This window comes from Malurus melanocephalus, unplaced genomic scaffold (assembly GCF_030028575.1).
Source record: "Malurus melanocephalus ecotype Western Australia unplaced genomic scaffold, MMel_1.1 scaffold_177, whole genome shotgun sequence".
NCBI lineage: Eukaryota > Metazoa > Chordata > Aves > Passeriformes > Maluridae > Malurus > Malurus melanocephalus.
The window spans coordinates 1,138,304-1,157,547 of NW_026623409.1; the positions used below are offsets into that span (position 1 = coordinate 1,138,304).

The following is a 19,244-nucleotide window of genomic DNA, read 5'->3' on the forward strand; positions in this document are numbered from 1 at the left end:
AAAATACATACCCACATCACGAAACACTTTAAAAAAACCAAGTATTTTTAATGTATATACAGTAATGCAAAAATATGCCTAAATATGTATCTAATGCAAAAAAATAAACCATTTAATAAAATCTCCCTTCAAATGTCCCCTTGCTCTTCAACATATTAAAAAAAAGGACAGAGTTCAATAAACAAACAGGAATTAAAACACAAACTAACAGATAAGAACAGTGCGAAGCAGACACCTGAGAATGGAGAGGCATCTGATTCAGCTTCCCATTCCCCTGGATTACACCATAACTACGGTGCAACTTGTCCTATGTCAGCAGAATTTTGATTTAAAAAGTCACCCTGGTGTTCAAGCTCTAAGAGGCTGCCTATGGCACTCATTTTCCATGTGAGCAAAAAAGTTAATGATAATCCAGCTAAGCACCCTTTAAACCCCCTTTAAACAGGGGTGAATTTCACCCTAGGCAAATATTTCATGTTCTGTGTAGTCCTGCCAAGCACAAAGAGATCTCGTCCAGTGAACAATATGGACTAAAGTCTACCTTGACAACTGTGGTGGGAGAGAGACTTCTGCTGTTTCACGGCTAATTGCTTAGTCACCTCTTCTTTTTGCATTCTCTAAGAAACTGCAAAGAGGGCTCTAGTCTCTTTAGAATTTCAGTAAGTCAAATATTATGCATTTGTCGTGTTGCAACGTCACTAGTAGTTGGGCTTCTAAGTATTTCTGAAGACTAGGTCTGAATTTTTGAGTTAAATGAGAAACTTGAGTTGCTAAAGAAAATTCTGATCTGATTCTTACTTGGATGAGTTTAGGTGACTGACGTATATCCTTTATCTTGCTAGAGTCACTGCCCTCAGAGTACAGCAGGCTSTATGTGACACACAGCTCTTGTGTGCAGAAGCAATCTGTGGAGGTTTCAGTCTTGCTCCCGACAGGGAAGGTGGCAGGAACTGAAGCGCTATTTTTAAAACCTGCTTGTAAGGCACTGGTGCAGTAAAGTTCATGACGAACATGGTTTTGTCATTCCCATTTTCCAACTGTTTAAAAGTCAATCTATTAAATCAACCATAAATAGCAATAAAAAGGCATTACAAAAGTCCCAAACCAAAGAAATCAACTTAGTATTGAAACTTAATTTATAGCAGTTCCACTTCAGTGCACACACTAGCTCCTGCATGTTTTTTTAAACTTGTCAGCACATGCTCACCCTATATACAAAAGTCCCCTGACAAAGTCATGATGCACTGAACATCTCCTAAAAYGAGAAATTTTGAGATGACCTCATATAGTCACACATTAAACTTACAGATGGTGGACAGGAACATACATTGGCTCACCCACTGTACATATCTATTCAAACCCTTAACAGAATAAGAATATACACAATATATACACTCAATTCACACAGTAAAAGAGCCCTCAACATCTGCTATTTTGTAGGGCTATGCATTTCTTCTATTAAAATTCCACACATGGAACTATCTCTGTGCCAGCTCCTCTTCATAAGCAATAGGATCACTTCAAGGCAAATTAGTTCTTCATGTATATGTAACAGGAACTGCAAAAGCTCAGCCTCTAGTCATCACTGTCACTCCCAGACTCACTCAACTGCAAGTCATTTCCTATAGAAAACAAAACCCAACAAAACACAACAAGTGAGTAGGCGTTAATTCACATTTCATGGCAATCAAACCAAAGAACAGTCACATTTACACTGGAAGATTTAAATAAGAATAACACATGAAATGAATGCAAACATCATCTGTGATTTACTGAAACTGCTCACCATGCCCAAGAACATCAAGAGCTGCATGGGGCAATACATGGCTGGATCCAGGCCAAACCAAGCATCCTTGTCTCCAGAGCCACCAAAGGTGCTCCCTGGTGGGACAACAGCCTTCTCCAAGCCAGCAGCTGCAGAAGGCATTCCACAGCCTCCACCCACATAAGCTCCCATATATGGCTCTGGGACAAGGCACTGGGGAATTCCTTGGCTTTCTTTACCCTCTTAAAACATTTTTTTTTTGTTTAAAGCCATTTGGGTAGCCAAGGCAAGGCCTCCACATGTCAATAAACCAAAAGGACTGTTAAAACCATCACAACTCAAGGCTGAACTAAGCTGACATGCGCTGTGATGGTGAAAGCTTCCCTCCAAAGTGCAAAAGGAGATGAAATGTCAGGATATGGATCAAACCTACTGTCTCAGATCCTGTTTGGCAGAGCATTTGTGATTTGGTGAAGTGGAGGGAATAAAAAGGGGCAAGAATCATGCTTGKGTTCTGATAATTGAGGCTACCTCTTCAGGCATTTTCCCAAGGCCTTCTCCCCAAAATAGCTGCAGGGGGGACTGCAGCAAACTTCAAAAAAGATGAACTTTAGATTTCACTTAGTCCTTCATTACTGGCRGGAAGACTGACTGGCCTCTTCAGTTTTCCAGCAGCTTTTTCGGTATGGTTTGTACAATATACTTGTCCTCTCAAAGCTGGAAACCCTACGTATATCTGTATTTAGACTCCACCAGTTCCCTTTGTATGGGTGCCAAGAGATGTGTGCAAATATGCCTCAGGAGGAATTAAGAACAATTTATGGTAATTGYAAATGCAGTATTTTAACTACACTGAGTTAGAATACACCTGATTGAGCATAAGGAAAGAAAACCACAGATGCACACCATGTCCCCAGAGAGAGTCTCATGGGACAGAACTATGCTCTAAAGATGTTTCTTACACTTTTTCAAGGGTGAAGTGAGCTTGTACTGATTCAGTGCTCACAAACACCATAGCTGTAATATTTTAACGTAATTTGAATTGAAGTTTCCCTTCAAAATATGGTATTTGTGAAAATACAGCTGAGACCAACACAATAAATGTGCTGACAAAGCAGTAGTGAAGACCACAGACACCACATTTATAAACCCAGGACAGCCTTGTGCCTTTCCAAGCTCTTTACAGACCTTGAACTGACACAYCTGCCAACCCCACTGTTTCCATCTAATCCGTGTAGTCACACGAAAATAATTCCCATCATCCAGTGCTCCCAAGCCAGTGGCTACCTGGAGGCCTGAATCAAGGCCAACGGGGCCAATGGGGGCCACTGCACTGATACCCTCAGGCTCTCCACACCTTCAGACAAGACTCAGCCCCCTGTTGGTAATATCTGCCCATGTATTTCAGCCAGTGCAACTCCCTGGGATTACTATTTGGCAATAGGCACTTCAAGAAGTTAGCCTAACATGCTAAGTAAATGAGTGGTCTTAATCAGCTTTCACCATTGGTAAGATACAAGCATTTACTTACGGAGCGTGTTCATGAGCTGATTGCTTCCTTGTGGCCTGCTGGTGCCATTAGCAACAGCATTCCTGTTRTTATACTGCTGGTGTGGTGGCTGGGAAGGGGAAACATGTGCTGCCTCTTCCCCCTCGCTGCTGGAGCTTTCATCTTCACTCCCAGACGAGCTTTCTGAATCTGATGAGCTGCTTCCACTGCTGCTGCTCATCTGCTCAATAATTTCAACTTCTGCTCTCAGCTCTGAAATAAAAAGGAATTCATCTGGTTGATACRATAAACAGGGCCCCATGGAATTTTGGAAAAGAATGTGCAAATGCAATAGTTTTGTCAAGTATAATTTATCACACCAAAGTATCTCACATGAAAGAGAGAGACAGGAAGGGAAACAAAAAAATTCTGGAAACTTTTTTACTTATTGCTGTAGCTAAATTTAAAGAAGCAACAGCATAGGTTTGTATCATAAAACTTTCACTTCTACTATTATTCTTTATATACTTCACACTCCTGAAAACACTCCATGCTTCATTATTTTCAATAGGCTATATGCTCTACCTACAAAGTAAGTACATTAGCTGATTGAGGAAATCCAAATCTGAATTGTTAGATGCTGGTGACATTTAGGCTTTTGAAAAACATGAAAAGTGTGTGTGTGTATGTGTGTGTGTGTATGTGTGGCGGGGGGGGGGTGGATATGGATATAGCCAAATGATCACAAAGAAACWGCCTTGACTTCAGATAATGCATGAAACTGCTGCAGCACAGTCACACAACCCATTTTAAACAAACTTCAGGAGCTGAGGGATGACATCAAGTAACTTTGCAGTAGGACAGATGAGAATAGCTGAGAATTTTCACATGCTAAGGAATGGTAAAAATACCACAACCTGCTTTAGAGCTTGCATGTAGCCAGGAAAATAAAGAAACTACTCTTATTAAAGTCAGGAAAGTTATTAAAGTCAAAACACTGCCCACTTTAGGGTTTYCAGTGCAAAGACACTGGAACACCATGACAGCACCACAACAGCCCCTCATCAACAACAGCTACTGTTGGCTGAATGACTGGTTACTAATGAGCTATTAAGGTAYGCCACCCCAAATTACACAATATTGTTAAATTTGTCATAATTATAAGTGGCTGAAATACTAATAGAGGACAACTCTTTTGTATCCACCCACAAGGCTCAGTATCTAATGACTCAGTTCATCTTGGCAGGTTTCCGTGAGAGAACAACATTCACACATGTCAAGCCTAAGATGTGAAACCCTCAAAATTTAGGCTTTTGTTGTGCTAGCAGTTCTACACCCACAAAGTCAGAACTCAGCGCTCACAGACTCACAGAACTCACAGACTCACAGAACTCACAGACTTAAAGGGACAAGAACGAAAGAAGGGAGAGATGAGGTATTATCAACCCTACCAAAAAATGCAGAACTGATGCTGGGAGTAATCTGTGTTAGGTCAGATGTGTCAACAGTCAGTTTTTTAATAGGACTCATTTTCTCTAAGCTGCTTAATACTATAGAGCTAAGTTTTCAGCCTTCACARTATTTGCTGGAGAGAATTCCTCTAGTTCAGCATGCATTAGTTTGAGAAATTATGTTTTCTTTTGCCAGATTTAAAATCAGTATTTCAATTTCAAAGTTCAGAGCTCAATTTCAAGTGCTATAGTTATACTCCAGCTGGATATTTAAGGAGAGCAGTGTTGTTTCTCCAACTTACTTCCTAAATCTAGATCCCTGCCTAGACCATCTGTGCTCTCTGTACTTTACTAGTATGCCAGGTAAAACCTACTGTTTCAGCTTGAMGACAGCATAAGACAGCATTGGAAAAGAGAGAAAGAAAGTATGATTCAACAGAATCACATATTGAGTCAATAGGCCAAGAGAAGATACTACTTTGTACTGTAATGTCTTTCTCCCTTACTCCCTCCCAACACAGTCTTGCAGGCCTGGAGTCTGACACAAACAAATGAGCACTTGTGAATCACTGTTCACAGCCTACCTATTTGAGGTTTTCAAATTGTAAATGTTGCTTGTGTTTATGGCTGAGAAATTAAAAGAGGAATGCTAAAGGAAAGATAACCAGGAATAAGGCTTCTTTCTCTTTAAAATGCTCAGGTTTAAACTTTTTTTCCCACCAGCTTAAGGATGTAAAATTTCTACATTCTTCCAGTGATGGAGTAGTTGCAAATTACAGTGTTGATAATTACATGGCTAGAATATCCTGGATTGCAGCAAGCAAAATCAATTACCAYTGTCCATACTGCAAAAAGATACAACAGAAAGGTCTAACACAGGCTAAGTGCCTGAGAATTACACGTGTGCTTACAGAGCTGAAGTCTATGGCTGAAATGGAGGAATGCTGGCACATGGACAGAGAACATAGAGCCCACATGTGTCAGAGTGAAAAAGGTGAAGTGATTTAAGGCAGAGGTGATGAGAGGGAAAAGGTAAWACAAAAACACACTCCAGAGAGCTAGGGGAAAAAAAAACCCAAAACCTAAGCAAGAAAGGTGAACTCAATACAGTAGGTGAGGAGATAACTGAAGGAAGTGATACTGTCAGACCAATGGGAAAGGCAGATTAGCCTGGCCAGTTTTACACAGAATTGGAGATTAGCATTAGAATGAAGAGTAGGAGGTTTCTGCTGGGGAAGCAGAAAACTAAGAGCCCATAAAAGAGGTTTGGTTATGAGGAGGGAACTACAGAATGCCGTGGAAGAAGTGCTAAAGCCCACTAAGCTGAATAGAGGCAAGAAAAAGCAAAAAAGAACCAGTTATCACAAGCTTCAAGAAGTGGGAAGTTAAGGCTATTATCAGTGACAATGGTCACTGGCAGAAACTTGGTCAGAGCCCATCTTCCAGTCAACTTTTGCCTCACAGGCTGACAGCTTCCCTTCAGATCTCTGTTGTCTCTTGTTCCTTGCACCCAGAATTCTAAACATCTTATCTGAGCAGATGAGAAAAAGTCAATTGTTTTCTCTAATGTTATGGTGGCTGCTGCACCCCTAGAAGTCTGTCAAGAGAAATTCAGCAGGACCACTAAGGAATTCTGTTCAAAACACTTTTGTCTCACACTGCCAAAGACAGAGACTAAGCAAATGATGACATCAAATCCTTATAGGAAAAACAYGGCTGCTTTACAATGGTTCGATTTTGCATTTTCCCATTTGACTGCTATGCTTAGTGCAGTTATAGGTACTGAAGATGTGGGTTAAACATTTCCTTGTGGTGCTTCCATATATATGTATGGGTACATATAGTATAAGTTGAACAACAGAAGAGTTTGACCTTTCCTAGATCTTTTTGTACTTGAAGATCAAACCCCTCATGTCGACGCACCTTTATGGTTTAAAAGAAGACAAGAGTCAGGATATGCAGCAGTCACTTTTAAAAAAGCTTTCTGCACAGTACAGTTTTGAACATTTGCCTTAATTAAGTCTACATCATCTGAAAAGGCTGACACTGCTATGGGAACCTTAACTTCTCTACATTTCATGTTRCAGCTGTAAGATCTTTCAAGAAGACAAAATGGCTAACTGTTTTACRCTGGCAGGCAATGCAGGTTTTAGAATTAAAAAAAAATAAAAATTCAAGGTCAGAAATCCTTATCCAAACAGAACAGCCATTCTCAACAGGCTGTCTTCTGTATATATTCAGTATCAAACACCATAATAGTGTTTAACTGTCGCTATTTCTTCTCTCAATTCCAATAGGTTATGCAGAATTTTTAACTAAAGCCCTAACCTCAGGCTGCAAGAATACCAAGGACTTCCAGAACAAAGACCATTCAGCTTTAGGGAGATTTAAATTTGAATGCCTATAGCAGAACACTTACTCTTAATACAAGAATGCAAAGTGGAGAAATCAATTTGATACTGGCACTTTGAGCACGTGAAGATGGCAACTAGAAGAGGCAGTATTTTATAGTGATGTGCAGAAAATCTGACTGAGGTGTTCTTGAGAGACAAACACAGTGCTGTGGCATAATCCTCACACACCACAGCTACATTTCAGGTAAATAAAATCTGCTCAGATTTTTAAGCCCTGACTCTTCAGATCTGAAACATGTTTCTGTGTAGTTTTTCCCAAATGTTGCAATTATGTCAATATTATTGACATATATCAATATGTTGCATGCTGTAATTTTGTCAATGTTATTGACATGTATCAATATGTTGCCTGTAATTATGTCAATGTTGAAAACATTTCTGCYGTGGTCAAATATGTCTGATAAACATCAACTATTTTGTGCAAATAAATGGCTGTATTGTGGTATATGTGTGCAAACATTCACTGCTTCATGAGACATTACCAGATGTAGCTGAGTGTTCAAAAGGAAAAGCTCCTACTCTCTCCTATGCTCCCTTCAAGCAGGAGGGCAACTTTAGAGACTTGCAGGGGAAAATATGTCAGTGGTACAAAAAAAACTAGACACAGCCTCCCAAAAGCCTCTGTGCATGAAGGAAAGGACTGGACCAACTCCCAGATGCTCTGTCTCTGTCCTCAGACACTGTTGTTTGGACAGCTGTGTAATGGGACAGAGAACTGACCTACCTGAAAGTTCATTTCTAACTCATCTGTAAGGGGAGCAGTGGAAATACACAGCTGAGGGTACCAGGGAAAGCACAAACATGCACTGAGGTTACCTTAAAACTGATGTGAAGCATCATGAGGGCTGTGTGTCTTACCACACTCTTAAGTAGGGCATASTGGAAGCAAGAGAGTGTCAAAGTGCCAGAGATCCTTTCAAGCACCTCCTACAGGAATTTTAAGTTCAGTGCTGTGTTCATTAAACAAAACCCACAGAATTTCTGCTTTCTGTTTATCTTTCTTTCATACAGAGGAAGTATTTCAACCAAAACGAAAGCTACTACTGAATGGGAAGAACACAGGCTCTTCTGAATGTCCAAGTCTRTGTTCATAAAAACATACATTAAGGGAAGATAACAGGACTGCAGACTAYCTTACAGCTTTTACAGGTCATTGTCTACATTTCATTGCAGAATGGTGCCATTTTAGTTCTACCTTTCTCYAGTAGGTTCTGATAATGTAGATGATTTAACAATGCTGATGCTCTAGATCATCAATGTTGGAAAAAGTTACAGACTGCAAGCAAAAAACACCCCTGCCCAGGCCTTTGGCTCTTCTGGGGCTTTGAACAACTCTCCTTATAAAGCACCAAATTGAAGTCCTATTTTTAGTACAAGTCAGGTGCACTAATACTTGATTTTGGAAACAAAACTCTACAGGTTATTTATTTGGAGGTACTTTCATATAAGATGATCAGATGGCAAAAAATAAAAATTAGGACACCTCTGAACAATGTGACTTACATTTTAGACCACTAGAAAATGGTCTTCTAGAATAGGTGCCACTCCAGAAAAATGTGATTATTTTACTATAACACAACCTTTACAAATTGCCGTATGTATACAAAATGCCTCAAAGGTTAAGTAACTTATTACATCCTACAGGAAAAGATGTTTAAAATCCACAACTGATTCAATTAAAAAAATTGATACATCACTTATTATCGTTTTCATTACCTATTGCACAGAAAACAGAAATGACAATGCAGCTAAGAGAACTGTAGCTAACAGAATCTCTCAGATAGTGATTCTGGCTGTTGAACAGCATCCAAGTATTGAAAATACTACTGCTGCAAAAAAGTKAGACCAGTCAGCACCTATGCAAACACACAGCTTAGCAGCAAAAATGTCACCTAGTGATTACCATGAACTGAAAAAATACCCTGCTGAGTAATTAACTGTAATTGCCCATCATCTGGGCAATTAACATAGGCTATGTCTACAGATAAATATAGCTATATGGGGCAGAGAAAAAAGAGAAAGAAACCCAGACAAGAAAAGCAGACAGAAAGAACAAGCTTAAAATAAAATAATTGTGTCTGGTGCCAGAGAAGAACCAACCAAAAATTTGAAATCTTCCTCATTCTGATTGTATTATCCACAGCAAAAACTGGAATCACATCAGTAGGAAAAGGGCATGAGCAAAGAAAGTGCATCCTGCCCACRGCAGAACACTAAGACAAAGCACTGCTTGAGCAGAAGGGTGAGGCAAGCCAACCATTCCTATAAGATACACTTTTAATAAAAGTTTAGCAACTATATTGCATGCTGAAAGAAGACTGAAAATTAACGAGAAAGAGGAGCTTTTCTAATTCCAGAGAAAACCGCAGTATAAATATCTATTCTAGTAGAGAGGAATAAATAATTCACTAAGATGAATAAAGAAACAAGACATAAAGAAGACAAAACAGCTGTCAAGTGTTATCTTTTAATCCCTGACTGTTTTTAGAAACTGCACAGTCACAGTTTTTATTATAAAGAAGAAAGACAAAACCAACCAAAACTTAAGAAACTACAAACCCTTCTTTACCTCTCTTAATATCATCCAGCTGAGGCTCAGGTGAAGGATTATCCTTCACAGGAGAAGTTTTAGGTCCAGCTGCTGGCTTGGTTGGGGCTCTGAACTGTGAAGGAGGCTGAGATGCTCGGGCAGACTGTTGCTCTATTGCTCGGGCAGACTGTTGCTCTATTGCTCGGGCAGACTGTTGCTCTATTCGGGCTTGGATCTTACTGCTGCCCTCTGCTCTGAAGAAACAACCAGAGACATTCAGCGGTACTGTGCAACTATGTCCAGCTTTTGCAATATCCTTGTGCTAATGCATAATCTGTGACTTCCTTTTTGTACAGATCTCTACTTCGTTTTACAAAGATTAAGAGTGAATTACAGCTTTCTGCAGGCGACACTTACTTTCAATAACAAAGAAGCATATACAACTTAACAAAATATATTTTCAAATCCAGATGTGGTTCAGTGATGCCAAATTCTCTGCTTGAACAACAATGAAGGCTTTAATTTAGCAATTAGTATTTGTATTTTTAAAAAGAATAATCAATCATAGTAATTTAAAGTWACTACAAATCCATTCACAACAAAATCCTGCTTAATCACAGCAAAAGAACAATTTTGTCACTTGCAATTAAATCATCTCAAACTGAACTCTCTTAGAGGTCAACTTGACTAGAGTAATCATTCTTACTGCTAAGTACAGTATACAAGCATTTAATTCCTGGTTTTTATCCATTTGCTGCTAGCCCTTCAAAACAGTTTAAGCTGTTTCCTTAGTGGAACACAGTCTCCGGAATAATACCATGCCTAGCAGTTTAATTCAAACCAGATATTTCTGCTTTTCACTGAACTTTTGACGTGATTGAGATTGTAGGATAGTAAATATCCTTGGCAGAAAAGAAATCCAGAAAACCAACCACAACACCAAAATAGGTTCCTTTATGGTACATCGTAATAACGTTAAAGGGTGTGGTGCCTTTATCACATATCACAAAAGTCTTTGGGGTTATGGCTTTATGTAGTGCAGCASAGAAACAGCTTATGGATATTAGAGCTCAGTTTCTGTTCTAGGCGGGTCCTAGCTCAGCGGCGTTGCACTTTGTTTCTGGAAGCTAATCCCACTGAAAGTAAGTTAAACTAGCCCATGCTGAACTTMCTGGGAATTCACCTAAACCACCTGTGGTACTGGAGCTGGTACACTGAGCATTTACTTGGGCATCTCTGTGCCTCACTGAACTCCAGAATCAGCCTCACACAGAATCCCCTTTTCATTCATCAGGGAAATGCGGCTATTGGATACCACACTGCTGCAGCTTACACAGCCTATCTACAACAGAAGTGAGGATTTGGGAATATACTCACTGTATCAAGGGGAAAGTAAAATCCAGAGATTTCAAGTATTAATTCTGCTCTTGGAATTACAGAATGTTTTATGTAGAGTAAGTTCACTTACTCCCCTGTAAATGTCATCAAGGTGCTAACAATAAAAGCCCGGCTCCCACAGAGTGTCAACAGGCCGTTAAAGATCAGAGTAGCCATTAAAAAAAAAGGCACTTCTGATCTAGAAAATGAGTAACTTTGCAAAGCACTATTCATCAAAACAAGGATCCCCAAATTTTTTACTASCCTCCCTCTGACTGAGAATTAGTCATCAGACACCAGAATTAGTGTAACCAAACCACACAACCACCTGAACTCAGGCTCTCATGCACTTATTTACTTCCTTCTGACTTAAGTTTCACCCAGACAAAGTGCAACAGAACTGAATTTGGGAATTCCAATCTCATCTATAACAAGCTCATATCCACTGGACAAGATGAATGCCACATGGCTGAGTTTTCACATCGCTGACTTAGAGGAGTGTTACAGTCCATTTACCTTGAACTCAAAGTGTTCTTTGCAAACATCCAGCCAATTACTGATGAGTTGCAATCCACATTTCTAGTAATTTTGGCAGCTAATGGTTCTATACTGCAAAAAAGTGGGTTTTTAATGAAAAACTTCTTAACTTATTTAAGAGTTTCTTTTTCACAAGACATTTGAATGATTGGTTCTCTTTAGAGCTCAAATAACCTGTGGTCCAGTGATGCTGAAATACATGATCCAGACACTTGAGGTACTTGCAGAGCAGTCTGACTGCTAAAAATGTTCCAGCTGCATACTTTGTAGCATTTGTGCAGCAAAGTAGGAGTACTGGGTAAGAAAAGATTTCTGGCTTCATCAGTTCTTCTAGGCAAAACATCATAACCATTATTTCTACAATTCTGCCCACCTCTTCATCAGCTGGAGGCTTTGTACTTGTGTTCCACTTAATGTGTTGCTTATCCAATACAGGAATGGGTGTTTCTTGTTCCCTAAGATTATGCTACCGAAACATCATGACTCCCACAGCAAGCTGTAGGGAACAAACTTAGAAAGTCCAATAATCCTTTTCACAGACTAATATTTTTATGGTTTTTTTTTGGCTAACCAGGGATTCCTGAAACACATCCCATCCTTCACCTAGCTTCTAAAGCCTTAAATGAACACAGGTGTTTCTGCAAACTATAATTATGTCATTTYAGCAGTGGAGGATTTACAAATTCTTTACGCTAGGAGTCACACTCCTATTTGCATTTTTAGGCATGATAATAGGCCACGTAAAGCTAAGACTTAGTAATTAAACATCACTACAAAATAAGACATATTTTAAACTTAAATAAGTTCTGTTTCAAAACCGAGTCTAAGAAACTTCAGCAAGAATTAAATCTATCAAGAACCCTGTCCCCAGCTTTACCTTGTTTTCTTGACTTGAATGCTGCTACTAAGTTTTTCCAGCACATATTCCCCAGTGTCATGATTGATAATAAGCACACAGTCCTTCTGATATGGCCTTTTATTTCCTTTAAAGACAGTCATTGGTGGAGTTGAACCCTGGTACAAAGAAAGAGCACATATTTGTTTGGTTATATTACCCTGCCTAAATATTTATGAATACTAAGAGAAAAGAATATATGTATTGTTCTGAAAAAGAGGCTAAGCATTTAATGTTTGGTTCCTACAGAAAACATTCATTCATGAAGAGAAAAATACAGAGAAAATGTGCAGTAGATYAGACATTTCCTCACAGCAATATTATGCCTTTCATCATTTTAAGTGTCTCTGCAGTGACAAAACATCTTCTCCACGGTTGCTTTTATTTACAGTTCTCATTCCCAAAATGGCAGCATAACTAAATTTGCATAGCTGTCCCTGACAAGTATCAGAAATCTTCTTGATGTTTCTGCTCTGGAAATCATGGGTTTGGATAAGAAATAAAAGTTCTAATTATTTGTTTAGCAGAACTATTGCCCAAGGGAATATGTGGTCAATTGGAATTTAGTTTAAACTGCTTTGTSTATTTTGCATAAATATATATGGCAGTATTTTCACAGTGGATTAAAAGCAACTGTCACAAATTATGTAAGAACAGCTGCTTTCTTCAAAGTCAGATTAGCACGCATATGCCCATGCAATTATACTCAAATGTCTTCTCAAAGGCAATGGGGGTGTTTTGATGCCTTCCAGAAAGTCCCCAAGTCCACACAACGCTGCATAGCKCCTTAAAAGTCTCAAGGCTCAGACTGAGAAGCCATGAAGGCCACAACCTCATGTGGTGGTGCACACTGGCAAACTGGTAATAATGAGATTATGCTCAGATGTATTGCATCCACGCCATGGATGATTCATACACCAGGTTTTGGGGTTACAGCCAGCTGAGTCCATGGTCTATTGGTGTGTAACAGCATAGATACACATCTGGCCATGACAAAAAGGCGTTACTCAAGGGGTTATGCTCTCAGCTATGAAACATTCTCAGGCTTCTCTGTAATGCATATATACTGTACAAAAGATTTAAAAAAAAAATTTATTCATATGCACCTTTGCACATACTGTATGTAGGAAAGCAACCAAAATCAGGGAACAAAGGAAAAAAACCTACACTCTCCTACATTTTATTCTGAGTAGCAAAAGTGAAAGAAATGAAATGAAAACCCTGAAAGCAATTCCTATCCTCCATGTTGCTAATAGATAGAGTACATTTGAATTTAAAATGAGTTCTGAACAGTAAGTGTGAAAAATCTGAGCTCCCAATAAAGACTCGGAGATTCAGAAATACAATTCAGAAAGAATGTCTCAAGAAGTCTAGTCTTCAAAGGCATGTTACATTTTTATCATTCCTACATTTAAGAGAGGAAAGCAACATTTAAGAGTAAAAAGAAAGCTCAAAGTCAAATCCTGCTTGCTGTTGACTGCTAAGCCAGGAAATGTTATAATGCACAAACATATGAATATTGATCAAAGTTTGTTGGTTACCATTCTGCTATCCAGAAGCCTTCTAACACAGCAAAGACTGTGATTTTGGCTAAACAATACGTAGAAATGTAAGTGCTTAAGCAAATTAAGTCTCACTCTTCTACTTAAAACTAAATGTTTAGGGTTTATGTGAGTGCCTAAACAGTAGCGTCTTACAGATTTTTCTGATTATGGGACAGAAGAAGGAGGTAGGTGAAAGGGATAACTTTTAATCAAATTGTTTTCATATGTAACGGTTTTTTGCCTGATTGGTCAAGAAGAACTTGGACAATGCTCTCAGGCACATGGTGTGATTGTTGGGATTGTTCTGTGTAGGGCCAGGAGTCGGACTTTGATGATCCTTGTAGGGACTCTTCCTACTCATAATATTTTACCATCTTCTATAATCTTCTTCTGTAGTACTCTAACAAACAGAAATTTTCACTTCCCCAATCCAGACAGTTTATCAAGTATTAAAGTCATTAAATCYGTATGTAGAAATTGTACTTCAATTTATCCAAGCTGCAAGGGACACCATAATATCTCCACCAAACAAATTATCAGAGATATTCTCAGGGATCAGGCAATTTCAAAAAGAAAACCTGAACTCAGAATTTGAATCGTATCCAGTTGTTGGACAACTGGGAAGCAAAAYAAGGTCCAAGAAATTCAGTAAAGCTTGTCAGGATGAAATGATCTCAAAACCTCTCACTCTTTTCCAGTRTGCTGAGTGTTTTCCAGCTCTCTGTCCAGAACACAGGCAGCACTGCCTTGGAACAACATACACAGAGCAGCTTGGCTGCCTCAGCCTTTGGAGCATACTATAAGCTCAAAGCTGTTCATACTGAGGGGAAGAGAAAGAAATTAAGCTCCTCACTACGAAGACTTGGAAAGGAACATTACAAGTGATGCTGCTCAACACAGAAGATCAATGAGCAACACTGTTTCCAACTAATCCAAAATGAATGCTGTTGTTAATGGTGTTATTACCTGCTCTCCAATAGCACTACCACACTCGTAATTTCTATAGACAAAACTCAGTATGTGGCATCCTGAAGCACGGATGGCGACCAAAGCCATATAAAAAACAGAAGCAGGCTTCATTCAGTGAGAATTATCACAGTACCATCACCTACCAATTAAAAACACAGGTGTGCTGGAATGAACTATACCAAAAGGATCTGACAAACGGCTTGAAACTGACTGCTGCCCCCCTGCAGCCACCAGACCCATTGATGTCTGTGATTTCTGGTTTACTGCCTTAACACATAGCATTAACTTCAGCTCATAAACAAATCCAGTTCCAGCACACAAGCACTTTCTTTTGTGTTGGTAAGGAAACCACTGAATCTTCAACTACAAAACAGCTGCACCTATAAACAGATTGATCACTTGTTTTATTGCTGTCTGACCATCACCCTCATGCAGTAGATCTTTATGGCATCATTAGGGAAGGAAGTGGATGGGAAACCATTTCATGGCCACTCACCAGGACTGCCCCTCACTTCCCCTGATAAAGCTAAAGGCAGTGACCRCTCTATGCCCTACGTGTACATGTTTGAGTAAGGGCAGGAATATGCTTACAGGTCCACCTGTGGGTTCTGAACATCCARCCTTGACTAAAGCCCAAGTTACACTGCCTTTCTTCAGCCATAGCACTTAGAATGGATGGGAACCAGGTGTACAACTTCAGCTGACAGTGAAAGTCTCCTTGTCACTGAAGGAAGAGTAGGAAGGAAAGAATCAAAAGTCAAGAACAAGTCTGCTACCTTACAAATACGGCTCTTTACAAGGATCCAGCTGTACAGCCCTTTCCTAAGGAAGCACACTACAAGTATGTCTGCTTAAATATTGAACCCACAGTATTAATAAAGACAAAAGTGAAAACAGCACTTACATTAGACTGTAACAACACTGCAAATYTGTTGGAGAGTAAATAAGAGCAAATATATAATATACTTACTGGAATATGTGGCAAAGTGATGGTCACATCATCTCCTTTACCCACTTGGAGGTCCCCCTCACAAGATGTATCAATCGATGCTGGCTTAAAATCATCTAAAGAGGAAAACAATTGTGATTCCATTTGTTAGAGTCTCCAGAAGCATCGTCCTGCCCTGCAAAGAGCCACCACACATTTACTGAGATTACAGGGAATGCTAAAATACACAYTAGTGTTTACAGCAGGGGTGGAATAACATACCAGTACACTGTGTCTATATGTAGCAACCCAGTCATGTGATGGTACCATATTCTAACCTTCCTTTTCAAAGTGGAAATAAGGTTCTAGAGCTTTTGTTTGAACACCAAAACCAGACTTCTCCAAACCCCAGGCTTTGAGTGGTRCCTGGTTTTGCATGTGAGTGTAAAATTGTACCAACCAACTCAAGAGAGCATTGGCTTCCAGAACCCTGGGCTTCTGTGCATCTCTTGCCAATTCCAAACCTGAGGACTCTCTCTGTGACAAACACTAATTTAATGACACCAACTCATTCAGTCTTACTGATATTTCAGGCTCCTTAACAGCCATCTCGCCTCCACAATAGTGCTAAAAGCTCCACGTGGGTGGAGGAGATCTCAGGTCTCACTTATGAAGAAAGAAAGAGGTGCTCAGCTTACTTCAGCCATCTCCATGCTGGTCCAAAGTCACTATAAGTAGAAAGCATCCATAAGGGCAGGCACTGTAATGGCTTTAAACTAACATTCATTTTAGGTATTTTTGCTCTGTTGTATAAAGTSCTTTGTCTTCCAATCAAGGCATCTCTGTTTAATATATTCATTTGAACTGAGAACATTTTAAGTTAAAAGTATTTTCCCCTCATTATTCTGCTGTCCTGSTGAGCCTTAAAAAACCCAGAAAAAAATCTATCAGAACCTCTAGTATCTTGAGAGAGAATTTAGACAAAGTAAAATAAAATCATACAGATATAGGCTAGTTTACTTTGTTTGTTTGTTTTTAAAAGAAGCCTGCATTCAATTTTAGCATCCCTGGATGTGAAGAGGTACAATTATATTCATGATCAAGGCTTTTAATTACTGCATTAGTTATGAAATTAATACCTCAGAACAAATTTAAAATATAATTCCACTATGAAAAACACATTTGTGGGAAAAAACCCCAAACCTGGCTTGTAATAAATTCTCATTAAGAGGATGTTAATATTTAATTGAGTTTTACTTTGACAGCACAACAAGCAGAATCAGACACACTTGACTTAATCCTCATGCCTTAACTGCCAGATCAAATCATAGCCTTCATTTTCATCTGAGCAATCTGTTTCTAGCTATTGTTTCCCACCTACTTTATGTGCAAGCTTGCTAACTAAAACAAACCAGCAGTACAAAAACCAGTGTCTTTGCCAAAATGGGATCAAGAGTTTCAACAGCACACTCTCTAACTATCAGACTTCTTTCTYAGGTATGACAATATAGAGTTACTTTAAACAAACAGGCAACAAATTGTTTTCATTCTGTTAGCTTACTAGGGGCATGKGCTTGGCTAATCCTCATGTAGATTGAGGGCACATCGTTCCCTCCAAATACACTCACAGTCCTTTTTCCAAAAATCAAATATTTTCAAGATGTGTTTTCCAAGGATAATACAGTTTCTCAGTAAAGTATTTAAAAAACATTATGTAAAGGAATGAAGCATTTTAAGAAGGTCGAAACAAATTTAGCCTAGAAAATCCTCTCATTGTAGTTTGTGTGAACAGGATTATGGGAATAATATAAGATTTGGATCCCAGATAAATCATTCCAGAATAAGTTAGGGAAAAAATTTATAACTAGGCAATGAAGAAATCTATTTTGAAAGTCACAGATGGAAAATAGAGCATAGAGAAAGATCTTTTGAAATAAATCTGCATTCTTCCTGTTATAGTCTGAAGACCTTTGGCTTTCCAATCCCTTCGGAAACTGGTTACTGAAGCACTTTCCATTCTTGAAACCCAGTATATTTCTACCTGGATATGGCTTGAGTTTTAATTCACATAGGATCAGGCACCTGAGTGATGAATATCACCTTGTGATGAAACTACTACTTGTAGTGTATGAATATGGGCCATGAGACTGGGCCTAGATTTGTGCATCATAAACCAAAATATCCTACTGTTTGTGTAAATTGCCGACCTTCACAGAAAATTACTGGATTATAAGTTTAATATTCTTTACATTAACTGTTGATGGTTTGTCAGTCATTTTAGTAAAAAAAACTGGACTTGTCTTGCTCAGATTTCTCACCCACAGAACTCAAGTACAGGGATACAGTGAGTTCCTCTTCAAAACAATCTTCTGATATGGAATTAACTGCACCTAAGGCTAAATAGAGCGGTTGGAATAATRGATAGTGTCTCAAAGAACAAAATATTCTCTCAAATTATTCACAACTGCTAGAGACCCTGCCTCAGGATTTATCTTGCATTTATTAGGCATAGCTGTATGTGTCCGAGTCCTTTCTCCTCGCTCTCCTGGGATAGTGATTTATTACAGATGGCAGGAGTCGCGACAGCCAGTGACAAGTCTTCTGGGCTACTCATTGCTCCATCAGGAAAACACCCAGTTAAAAAGCAAACTCCGGGAGCTCCGGCTGCCTCTCCCGGCCGGGCCTGCCCTGCAGTTAACTGCCACAGAGTAAAACAAAATGGCAAAGCCACCCCCTGACGGAGGGGATCCTTCCAAGCTTCCAAGCCATTCATGAAAAACTTTCTAAAGCCGCTTCTCCCCCTTGGCCTGCCTCGCTCAAACCTCCTCCCTGCCAGCATCCACCTTCCCCTTCTTCCCTCGCTGCAGCCCTCTGTGGGGAAAACACTCGTGGGGAGGAGGAAAGACGGGCGCTGAGGGARGGGGAAAGCGGGAGACGGGTGCTGAAGGGGCAGCAGGGAAAGTGGAGAGAAGGGCGCTGAAGGGGATAGGAGGGAACGGGGGAGGGAAGCAGGAGGGAAACGGGAACGAAAGGCGCTGAGCGGGGAAGAAGCCCCACGATGGCGAAGCAAAGGAGGCGAGSAGAGCAGCGGGGTGGGCGCGGCAGCAGCAGAAGCGCAGCCGGGGGACGGGACGCGGGGAGCGGGTGGAGAGCGGGGAGGAAGGGGCGGCCGCGGGGGAGGCGCTCACAGCGGATGGTGTGGAAGGAGGCCTTGGGCCGCCGCTCGAAGCTCTCGCCCAGCTGCAGCGGGTGCTCCTCCTTGTCCAGCAACGAGTTCGCCGAGCCGTTCATGGCCCCGCTCCCGGCCCGGCCGGTCCCTTCCCTCTGCTCCGTGCGCTGCCGCCC

At 40.0% G+C, this 19,244-nt stretch overlaps 1 protein-coding gene across 1 annotated transcript; it reads right to left on the bottom strand.

The window, feature by feature from the left end:
• Positions 1-6: 6 nt before the first annotated feature.
• Positions 7-19,190, bottom strand: EAF1 (ELL associated factor 1). Its single transcript, XM_057372711.1, has 6 exons — positions 19,088-19,190; positions 15,942-16,036; positions 12,441-12,577; positions 9,689-9,903; positions 3,297-3,527; positions 7-1,622 (listed from the first exon to the last, which is right to left on the bottom strand). The coding sequence occupies exons 1-6, from the start codon at positions 19,188-19,190 to the stop codon at positions 1,576-1,578; spliced, it is 828 nt and encodes a 275-aa protein (XP_057228694.1). The 3' UTR covers positions 7-1,575.
• Positions 19,191-19,244: the final 54 nt, after the last annotated feature.